Raw genomic sequence first — 11,609 nt, 5'->3', positions numbered from 1 at the left:
GGTGCATTCCTAAATTCTCCCTCAGTGTACCCGAACAGGCGCTGGAGTGTGGCGACTCAGGGACTTTTGCAGTTATTTCATTGCAGTGTTAATGCAAGCCTGCTTGTGACACTGAAAAATAAACTTTAAAACAAAACAGGCCTTTTCTTTTGATGTTTAATTTTACAGGTACATTAGAACACTGCAACATATTGGGGCAGGTACGAGTGTGCCTTCATTATACGGATTGACATCTTAAAAGGCCTCACCTGGCTGTTCCAGAATTCATGCTTTCTTGCACCATGGTGATGTGGCCCCCTCCCCGACTTTAAACTAGTTAGCCCGCCACTTACACAGAAAGAAAATAGCATTTGCATTGTGAAGAATACTCAACATCCAGACATTAACCATCTTTGATCCTACTAATGGTTTCAGGGCAAGAGGTTCGGTTTATTTTTATAACACTTGCTCTCATCCACTTGCTGAAGTGGGAATCTTTTCATAACATCGATGTTTGCAATAATTGACTCAATATATTCATACTTGGCTTCTTAATTTTTGTTTTAAGACTATATTTTGCCATAATTGTGCCTATTTATGCACTACATCACTCAGCTGTTTGAATCTAACAATGCAAGTGGTGAATGGTTCTATACATTACATGGTAATGGTAACTCACCGAAGTGACAGAGTCAATGCTATGGGTGGCACGGTAGCACAGTGGTTAGCACTGCTACCTCACAGCTCCAGGGACCTGGGTTCAATTCCTGGCTTGGGTCACTGTCTGTGTGGAGTTTGCACGTTCTCCCCGTGTCTGCGTGGGCTTCCTCCGGGTGCTCAAGGTTCCTCCCACAGTCCAAAGATGTGCTGGTTAGATGCGTTGGTAAATGCTAAATTGATTTTAATTTGATTTATTATTGTCACATTGTATTAGTATACAGCGAAAAGAATTGTTTCTCGCGCGCTATACAGATAAAGCATACCGTTCATAGAGAAGGAAACAAGAGAGTGCAGAATGTAGTGTCACAGTCATGGCTAGGGTGTAGAAAAAGATCAGCTTAGTGTGAGGTATTGCCCCTTAGATTAGGGGGATTAACTGGGTAAATATGTGGGGTTGCGGAGATAGGGCCTAGATGTGATTGTGGTCAGTGCAGACTTGATGGGCTGAATGGCCTCCTTCTGCACTGTAGGGATCCTATGAAAAAGAATATGGGTCAAAATTTCACTCCATAGACTTCATAGAATCCCTACAGTGCAGAAGAAGGCCATTCAGCCCATCAAGTCTGCAACGATAGCAATCCCACCCAGACCCTATCCCTGTAACTCCATGTATTTACCCCACGAATCCTCCTGACACTAAAAGACAATTTAGCATGGCCAATCAACCCAACCCGCACATCTTTGGACTGTGGGAAGAAACCAGAGCACCCAGAGGAAACCCACGCAGACATGGGGAGGACGTGTAGACTCCGCACAGACAGTGACCCAAGCCGGGAATCTAACCTGGGTCCCTGGCGCTGTGAGGCAGCAGTGCCAACCACTGTGCCACCGTGGAGTGCAGAATCAGGAAAATTCACAATTCTACAAACTCAAAAGATGAAGAGAGAGGGTAATGTATCTAGATTCGCTGATGGTACAAAGCTAAGTGGGAATACAAGCTGCGAGGAGGATACAAAGAGGCTGCAGAGAGAGACAGGTGAAGAATGGTGGATAACAAGGTAGTGGTTGGAGTCTCATGGGGGAAAGTGTGAAGTTATTCACTTTTGTCATAAGAATAGAAGAGTAGAATATTTTTTAACAGGCGTGAAATTTGTAACTGTTGACGATCAGGGAGACTTAGATGCACTGGTACAAGGAACACAGAAAGTTGGCTGCGTGTACAGCAAGCATTTAGGAAGGCAAATAATATGTTGTCATTTATAGCAAATTGTCATATGACGTGCGATTGTGGAATCTGGGTCTATACTCGATGGAGTTTATAAGGATGAGGGGGCATCTTACTGAAACTTACAGAATACTGAGATGCCCAGATAGCGTGGACGTAGGAGAGACTAGAACTCGAGGGCACAACCTCAGCGTGAAGGGACACTCCTTTAAAATTGAGATGAGGAGGAATTTGTTCAATCAGAGGGTGGTGAATCTGTGGAACTCATCGCCACAGAGGGCTGTGGAGACCAGGTCATTGAGTGCCTTTAAGACAGAGATAGATAGGTTCTTGATCAATAAGGATCCCAACAAACTACATCTCCCAAAGGGTTGTGAATCTGTGGAATTCGCTACCCCAAAGTGCGGTGGATGCTGGGACAGCGAGTAACTTTAAGGAGGAGCTAGAAGATTTTTAATTGGTAATGGGTTGAAGGGTTATGGGGAGAAGACAGGAAAATGGGGATGAGGAGCATATCAGCCATGATCGAATGGCGGAGCAGACTCGATGGGACGAATGGCCTAGTTCTGCTCCTATATCCTATGGTCTTATGGTCTAATTGTCCAGGGCTATGCTGAGACCACACATGTGTGGTTTTGATCCCTATATCTAAGGAAGTATGTACTTGCATTGGAGGCACCACAGCGAAGGTTCACTAGACTGTTCCCTGGGGTGAAAGGATTGTCCTGTGTGAAGGCTGGCTGAGTAAGGCGGGTTTATATTCTCTGAAATTTGGACAAATGAGAGGTGATCGCATTGAAACATTCAGGATTCTGAAGGGACTTGACGAGGAAAACACTGGAAAATCTAAAACACGGGGACACAATCTAGATAAGGGGTTGATCATCGAAGGGGGTGAAACTTCTTCATTCAAAGGGTTGTGAGGCTTTGCGACGTTCTAACCCAGAATATTATGGGTGTTCCATCACTGCTTTTAAAGTTTATTTATTAGTGTCACAAGTAGGCTTAGATTAACACTGCAATGAAGTTACTGTGAAAATCCCCTAGTTACCACGCGCCGGTGCCAGTTTGGGTACACTGAGGGAGGATTTAGCATAGCCAATGTACCTAACCAGCACGTCCTTTGGACTGTGGGAGGAAACTGAAGCACCCAGAGGGAACCCATGCTGACATGGGGAGAACATGCAGATTCTACACAGTGACCCGAGCCGGGAATCGAACCCGGGTCCCTGGCACTATAAGGCAGCAGTGCTAATCACTGTGCTGCCCCAATTACTATTAGGATACCTATAAACTACCCTTACAAGTGGCTTCTTGCCTTTTGCTAATTCTTATCTCTGCCCAAACTGATTTGACATTTTGATCTGTAGAGCTAACGTCATCTCTCATTATTGTACTAACACTATCCTTAACTAACAGAGCTACCTCATCACCTCCTCCCAGCTTCCTGTCCTTCTGACACTTAAAGTCTCCTTGAATATTCAGATCCCAGCCTATTTGAAAAGAAAGAAATCCCGACGGAAATGTCTGATGGACAAGAATTTTTTAAAACACTTTTACCATAACAAAAAAGCAAAAATCAACAGAGGGCAAACAATAATTTGACAGAATATACCTTACAAAATGCTTTTCATCCACACCATGCTACTGGCAGATGCTGACACTATAGTTAAGAAAGCCCACCAATGACTCTACTTTCTCAGAAGACGAAGGAAATTTGGCATGTCAGCTATGACTCTCACCAACTTTTACCGATGCACCAGAGAAAGCATTCTTTCTGGTTGTATCACAGCTTGGTATGGCTCCTGCTCTGACCAAGACCGCAAGAAACAACAAAAGGTCATGAATGAAGCCAAATCCATCACTCAAACCAGCCTCCCATCCATTGACACTGTCTACACTTTCCGCTGCCTTGGAAAAGCAGCCAGCATAATTAAGGACTCCACGCACCCCAGACATTCTCTCTTCCACCTTCTTCCTTCGGGAAAAAGATACAAAAGTCTGAGGACACGTACCAACCGAATCAAGAACAGCTTCTTCCCCGCTGCCATCAGACTTTTGAATGGACCTACCTCGCATTAAGTTGATCTTTCTCCCCACACCCTAGCTATGACTGTAACACTCCATTCTGCATTCTCTTGTTTCCTTCTCTATGAACGGTATGCTTTGTCTGTATAGTGTGCAAGAAGCAATACTTTTCACTCTATACCAATGCGTGACAATGATAAATCAAATCAAACTCAGATATGTACCATTGAAGAGACAGCCTCAAAGTCACCCTCTAGCTCCCTCCAGTTCACCACTTCCTACCAGGCCATAACCTCCAGTGTCCTTTGACAATCATTCCAGTTATTTGTCAGATCCGTTTAGCACCAGCAAGGCACACGTAGATGGATTTCCTCCTCCTCCCTCACCCCACCCCACCCTTCCTCAGGTGGTGGGGGCCTGGAATGCGCTGCCGGGCAAGGTGGTGGAGGCGGACACACTGGGAACGTTTAAGACTTATCTAGATAGCCACATGAACAGAGTGGGAATGAAGGGATACAAAAGAATGGTCTAGTTTGGACCAGGGAGCGCGCAGGCTTGGAGGGCCGAAGGGCCTGTTCCTGTGCTGTATTGTTCTTTGTTCTTATGACAGTGTTGATGATCCAGATTTCCAGAGATTCCTGGAACCAACCCCTTTGAACATTCCAGTCAGCCCGAGTAAAACTGTGATTTTTTCTTTCCCCCGCAGAGAGATTCTGCTCTTCGTCATTTTGTATACAACTAAGACCTATCCCTGGAGAGTTCCAATTCTTTACTCCCTGTATTGAAGCAGCACCTTTTACTCTGTTCTTAAGTTAAAGTCTATTTATTAGTGTCACAAGTAGGCTTACATTAACACTGCAGTGAAGTTACTGTGAAAATCCCCTAGTTGTCACACTCCGGCGCCTGTCCGGGTACACTGAGGGAGAATTTAGCAAGGCCAATGCACCTAACCAGCACGTCTTTCAAACTGTGTGAGGAAACCGGAGCACCCGGAGGAAACCCATGCAGACACTGGGAGAACGTGTAAACTCCACACAGACAGTGACCCAAGCCAGGAATCGAGCCCAGGTCCCTGGAGCTGTAGGGAAGCCATGCTAATCACTGTGTCACCGTGCTTCCCTGTGAGTGTCTGTGAGAGGTGTTATGACCTCAGCGGGTTTCTACATTCTCAACTCTTATCCATATGACATCCTGAGGTCAAATGGGCAAATATCCGAACAGAGGTGTTTCCCAGGAATTCACCACCCCTGTATCAGAATTAACCATTTAAATTTAAATTAAAAGGATATTTTAAAACAAGCCTTATGAAGTTCAGTATTCAGGACAGGTTGTAAGATTCTACAAAAAAATTGTTAACCAAACACAGCGTTTAAATATAGGATACCAATACTCAGCAAACACTGCGTGTAAAGTATTTTAATAATGCTTTTAGACAACAAACATTTACTTTCAGATATCAGCAAGAATTGTGTGCCTGTTTCTTATTTCACATTGTATATACCCAGTAGAAACCTGGAGGGAATACGAGGGGGGACGGGCAGGAGGAGAGAGAGGAAGAGAGGAGGAGCCCAGAAAGAGAGAGAGAGAGCAGGAGCCGAGGGAGGGAGAGAGAGAGAGAGAGCAGGAACCAAGGGAGGGAGAGAGAGAGAGAGAGAGCAGGAGCCAAGAGAAAGAGAGGGGGAGAGCAGAGACTGGGGAGAGGGAGAGAGAGAGCAGGAACCCAGAAAGAGAGAGAGAGAGAGCAGGAGCCGAGGGAGGGAGAGAGAGAGAGCAGGAGCCCAGGGAGAGAGAGAGAGAGACAGAGAGAGACAGAGCAGGAGCCCGGGGAGGGAGAGAGAGAGAGAGAACAGAGGCTGGGGAGAGAGAGAGAGAGAGCAGGAACCGTAGGAAAGACAGACAGAGCAGGAGCCCAGGGAGGGAGAGAGAGAGAGACAGACAGCAGGAGCCCAGGGAGGCAGACAGAGAGAGAGAGCAGAGGCTGGGGAGAGAGAGAGAAAGAGCAGAGGCTGGGGAGAGAGAGAGAGAGAGCAGAGGCCGAGGGAGGGAGAGAGAGAGAGAGAGAGCAGGAGCCCAGGGAGGGAGAGAGAGTGAGAGAGCAGAGGCCGAGGGGAGAAAGAGAGAGAGAGAAAGAGCAGGAGCTGAGGGAGGGAGAGAGAGAGAGAGCAGAAGCCGGAGAGAGAGAGAGAGAGGGAGAGAGAGCAGAGGCCGGGGAGAGAGCGAGAGAAAGAGAGAGAGCAGGAGCCTGGGGAGAGAGAGAGAGCAGGAGCCCAGAGAGAGAGAGAGAGCGAGAGCAGGAGCCCAGAGAGAGAGAGACATAGAGCAGGAGCCCAGGGGAGAGAGAGAGAGAGAGAGAGCAGAGGCCTGGGCGAGAGAGAGAGAGCAGGAACCCAGAAAGAGAAAGAGAGAGCAGGAACCCAGGGAGAGAGAGAGAGAGCGGCGGAGAGAGAGAGAGAGAGAGAGGGATCGATCACAGGGAATTATATCCTCGCTTTCCCTTAACTGCGATGCTCTGGGCAGCCACACTGATCACTCACCTGTAAGGCTTGTCCAGAATTGATGGTACAGGCCTTGGGTCACTGTCTGTGCAGAGTCTGCACATTCTCCCCATGTCTGCGTGGGTTTCCTCCGGGGGCTCCGGTTTCCTCTCACCCTCCAGAGATGTGCGGGTTAGGTGGATTGGCCATGGTAAATTGCCCCTTAGTGTCAGGGAAGTAGGAGGGTAAATACGAGGGGTTACTGGGGTAGGGTCTGGGTGGGATTGTGGTCGGTGCAGACTCGATGGGCCAAATGGCCTCTTTCTGCACTGTAGGGATTCTATAACTCTATGAATTATGAACCCCGAGAAGGTCTCTGCAGACCCCAGTTTGAGAGCCATTAATGTCAGAAACATAATGCGCACTGCAAACTCTTAACCTGCAGTGTGATAATGTGTTCCGGTGATGCGGACTGAGGGGTAAATAGTGGCTGGGAGACCAGGGAAAACTCCCTGCTCGACTTCAAAATCATCCACACCATTTCCTCCACATCCACCTGAACAGGCAGGTGGGATCTGGGTGGAACATCTCAGCTGAAATACAGCCCCTTACCAGTGCATTTCCAATACTGTACTGGAGCCTCCTCCTGCACTTTATGTTCAGGCCTCTGGAGAGGGGACTTGAACCCAGAATCTTCCGGCTTTGACTCAACTTCACCAAAGGTGCAATGGTTACTGCTGCAGGCAGGCAGTGAAAAAAAACAGATCACCAACAAGCTGTCCTGGTCCCCCCGTGCTGACGCTATAGTTAAGAAAGCCCATCAATCCCTCTACTTTCTCAGGAGACGAAGGCAATTTGGCATGTCTGCTACGACTCTCACCAACTTTTACAGTTGCACCACAGAAAGCATTCTTTCTGGTTGTATCACAGCTTGGTATGGGCTCCTGCTCTGCCCAAGACCGCAAGGAACGACAAAGGGTCATGAACGAAGCCCAGTCCATCACTCAAACCAACCTCCCATTAACTCCATCTACACTTCCCGCTGCCTCGGAAAAGCAAGCAGCATAATTAAGGATGCCACGCAGCGACATTCTCTCTTCCACCTTCTTCCGTCGGGAAAACCATACAAAAGTCTGAGGTCACGGAACAACTGTGGTAAACCACTGTTAGCTTATTGCCTGTATATGTGACATGCCTGGACACATCCCTGCCAGCCCTACCCGAGACTCCTCCCCCCCCCCCCGGTCCAGGTATAAAGGCGACTGCTCCCCACCCCCTGCCTCAGTCTGGACCAGTTCATCGGCATGGGTGTGCTCCAAGTCTTTTGCTAATAAAAGCCTATTTGTTCTTACATACAAACTAGTCTTTGCTCGATTGATGGTGCATCAATTTTATTAGCAAAAGTTTTGGGATGGAGCAGATACTAAAACCCGACAAACTCGAACTGGAACCTCAAACTGTAGGAGCCTCTAACAGCTTCGATCACTGACTGCGCTGTTTCGAAACTTGCCTCACCTCCTCTCCATCGTCCGGACCGAAACCGACAAGCTACACGTGCTCCACGCTCGGGTAAGCGATCAAGTATTCTTGATGATTAGAGACGCTGAAACTTACAAGGATGCGATCGAACTTTTAGAAGGCCAGTACAACAAACAGTCTAATGAAATCTACACCAGACATCTTCTGGCTACTCGCAGACAACAGCCGGGAGAATCGGGTGATGAATTCCTGTGTGCGTTGCGAGCACTTGGCAGGGCCTGCAACTGCAAGACCGTAACAGCCGCCCAAAACACTGAGGACTCAATCAGAGATGCCTATGTCACGGGTATCAGGTCAAACTATATCCGACAACGACTGCTGGAACAGGGTGGGCTGGACCTACAAAAGACTGTGGCGCTTGCCAACTCGTTAGAGGTGGCCTTCCGTAATCTCGAGGCCTACACCCCCGACCACGGGGGCGCATCGTGGACACCGGGGCCGCCGCCACCCCTGTACTCGGGAGGGCCGCAGGCCTACGCCACGCCACGTCCCACCAATGACCCGACCGCTGCGGCAGTCTCCGGAGGCCCGAAGTGCTACTTCTGCAGCCTGGGGAAGCACCCCCGACAACGCTGCCCGGCGAAGGATGCGATCTGCTCCGGGTGTGGAAAGAAGGGCCATTATGTGAAGATATGCAGAGTGAAATCGACTTCCAAGCCCAATAGCGTCGCGTGCGACTCACGGGGGCCGACATCTTGGGCGCCGGTAGCCACGTGTGAGCTGTGCGGGCCGCCATCTTGGACGCTGTCAGCCGCGTGCGGCTACTCGCAAAATCCAATGGTGGCTTTGATTACGCTGGACCAATCCAGGCCTCACCAACTCGCCAGGTCCATGATGGACATCGAGGTAAACGGTCGCTTTACAAACTGTTTGTTTGACTGTGGGAGTACGGAGAGCTTTATTCACCCTAACACAGTGAGTCACTACGCCCTTTCAGTACTGCCAGTGAAGCAAACGATCTCCATGGCTTCAAAGTCCCACTCGGTGGATGTCCTCGGGTACTGCGTGGCGACCCTGACTGTACGGGGCACAGTGTACAAAAAGTTCAGGCTCCTCGTGCTGCCACAACTCTGCGCTGCCGGACTCCTGGGGCTAGATTTCCTGAGTCACCTTAAGAGCGTCACCATGGAGTAGAATGGGCCTTTTTCCCCGCTCTCCGTTTGCAATCAGCAGTTCTTAGATCGCCCACCGCGCACCACCTGCAGCCTCTCGACCCTTAAAGTCGCCCCTCCCTCACTGTTTGAAAATCTCACCCCCGATTGCAAGCCCTTCGCCACCAAGAGCAGACGGTACAGTGTTGGAGACAGAGCTTTTATCAGGTCTGAAGTGCAATGGCTCCTAGGGGAGGGGATCATCGAGGCCAGTACCAGCCCCTGGAGAGCCCAAGTAGTAGTTGTTAAGACTGGGGAGAAACATCGCATGGTCATTGACTACAGTCAGACCATTAACCGATACACACAGCTGGACGCGTACCCCCTTCCCCGCATACCTGACATGGTTAATCAGATTGCACAATATCGGGTGTTCTCCACCATCGACTTAAAATCTGCATACCACCAGCTCCCTATCCGCCCGGAGGACCGCCAATATACTGCCTTCGAGGCGGATGGCCGCCTCTATCACTTCCTTAGGGTCCCCTTCGGCGTCACCAACGGGGTCTCGGTTTTCCAGCGTGAGATGGACCGAATGGTAGAACAGAACGGGCTGCGGGCCACCTTCCCGTACCTGGATAACGTCACCATCTGCGGACATGATCAGCAGGACCACGACGCCAACCTCCACAAATTCCTCCACACCGCGGCACTCCTCAATCTGACCTATAATAAGGAGAAATGCATATTCCGCACACGCCGCCTCGCCATCCTTGGTTGTGTTGTGGAAAACGGGGTCATCGGTCCCGATCCCGACCGCATGCGTCCCCTCCTGGAACTCCCCCTCCCCACCAGCCTCTAAGCACTGAGGAGATGCCTGGGCTTCCTCTCGTATTACGCCCAGTGGGTCCCCAATTATGCGGATAAAGCCCGTCCGCTCATCAAATCCACCTCTTTTCCCCTGACGGCAGAGGCCCGCCTGGCCTTCGACCGCATCAAAGCAGACATCGCGAAGGCCACGATGCACGCTGTAGACAAATCCATCCCATTCCAGGTGGAGAGCCCTAGCCGCCACCCTTAACCAGGCGGGCAGACCCGTGGCCTTCTTCTCACAAACCCTCCAAGGCCCTGAAATTCGACACTCCACTGTCGAAAAGGAGGCCCAAGCCATAGTGGAAGCTGTACGGCACTGGCGCCACTACTTAGCTGGTAAACGATTCACCCTACTCACGGACCAACGGTCAGTTGCATTCATGTTTAATAACACGCAGCGGAGCAAGATCAAAAACGATAAAATATTGAGGTGGAGAATCGAGCTTTCCACCTACAATTATGACATCTTATACCGGCCCGGGAAGCTCAATGAGCCCCCAGACACCCTGTCCCGGGGAATATGTGCCAGCACACAAATAGACCAATTGTAGACTCTCCACAACGACCTCTGCCACCCGGGGGTCACCAGGTTTTTTCACTTCACTGAAGCCCGTAACCTGCCCTACTCCATTGAGGAAGTCAGGTCTATAACCAAAAAACTTCCAGGTCTGCGCAGAGTGCAAGCCGCACTTCTATTGGCCAGACAGAGCACACCTCATAAAAGCCACCCGCCCTTTCGAACGCCTAAGCGTCGACTTCAAAGGCCCCCTCCCCTCTTCTGACCACAACATATACTTCCTCAACGCCAATGACAAATATTCACATTTCCCCTTCGCTATTCCCTGCCCAGATATGACCTCGGCCACGGTCGTCAGGGCCCTGCACAGCCTCTTCACCCTGTTCGGTTTCCCTAGCTATATCCATAGCGACCGGGGATCCTCCTTTATGAGTGATGAGCTGCGACAGTACCTGCTCTCCAAAGGCATAGCCTTGAGTAGGACCACCAGCTACAGCCCCAGGGGGAATGGACAGGTAGAGAGGGAGAACACGACAGTCTGGAAGGCCGTTTTACTAGCTCTGAGATCTAAAGGTCTTCCAGTCACCCGCTGGCAAGAGGTCCTCCCTGATGCACCACACTCGATTAGATCACTCCTTTGCACAGTTACCAATGCTACCCCTCATGAAAGAATGTTTGTTTTCCCCAGAAAGTCCTCCGCGGGGACCTCACTACCGTCGTGGCTGACGTCCCCAGGTCCTGTCCTGCTCTGGAAGCACGTGAGGACCCATAAGTCGGACCCCCTGGTCGAAAGGGTCCAACTCTTCCACGTCAACCTCCATTACGCCTATGTGGCGTACCCCGACGGGCGGGTGGACACGGTCTCTATTCGAGACCTGGTACCCGTAGGTGCCCCAGGGACCACTACGACCCACAACCTCACACCCCCAACGTTGTCCATACAGCACCAGTGCCACAGCACGCTCCCCTAGCCCCCGTATACAGCACGTCTGAGCCCCAGGAGCCGCCACCACGCACCCAACAATCTGAAGGGACTACAGACAACTCGAGCGACTATGACCTGGCGCCTGAACCAACACCGCGGCCACCTGAACCGGCACTACGGCGGTCGCAGCGGCAGATCAAGCCCCAGAGAGACTGAATTTGTAATTCTGTAAATATCATTCCACTCACCTCACCCCTGCTGGACTCTTTTTTAAACAGGGGGTGAATGTGGTAAACCA

The 11,609-nt window shown here is 50.2% G+C and overlaps 1 protein-coding gene across 1 annotated transcript in view; it reads right to left on the bottom strand.

Moving 5' to 3' along the window:
* LOC144503424 (protein FAM237A-like) overlaps nucleotides 1-7,892 on the bottom strand; it is a 43,078-nt gene extending 35,186 nt beyond the window's left edge. Inside the window, exons 1-2 of the mRNA XM_078227732.1 lie at nucleotides 7,882-7,892; nucleotides 7,001-7,103 (exon numbers count right to left, since the gene is read on the bottom strand). Coding sequence (XP_078083858.1) covers nucleotides 7,001-7,103; nucleotides 7,882-7,892 — 114 coding nt within the window. The remainder of the gene's footprint in view (nucleotides 1-7,000; nucleotides 7,104-7,881) is intronic.
* Nucleotides 7,893-11,609: the final 3,717 nt, after the last annotated feature.

Source organism: Mustelus asterias, chromosome 14 (genome assembly GCF_964213995.1).
Source record: "Mustelus asterias chromosome 14, sMusAst1.hap1.1, whole genome shotgun sequence".
In the NCBI taxonomy this organism is placed as follows: domain Eukaryota; kingdom Metazoa; phylum Chordata; class Chondrichthyes; order Carcharhiniformes; family Triakidae; genus Mustelus; species Mustelus asterias.
Note: the sequence above shows the minus strand (reverse complement) of the source record. Positions and strands in the feature narration are given on the sequence as shown.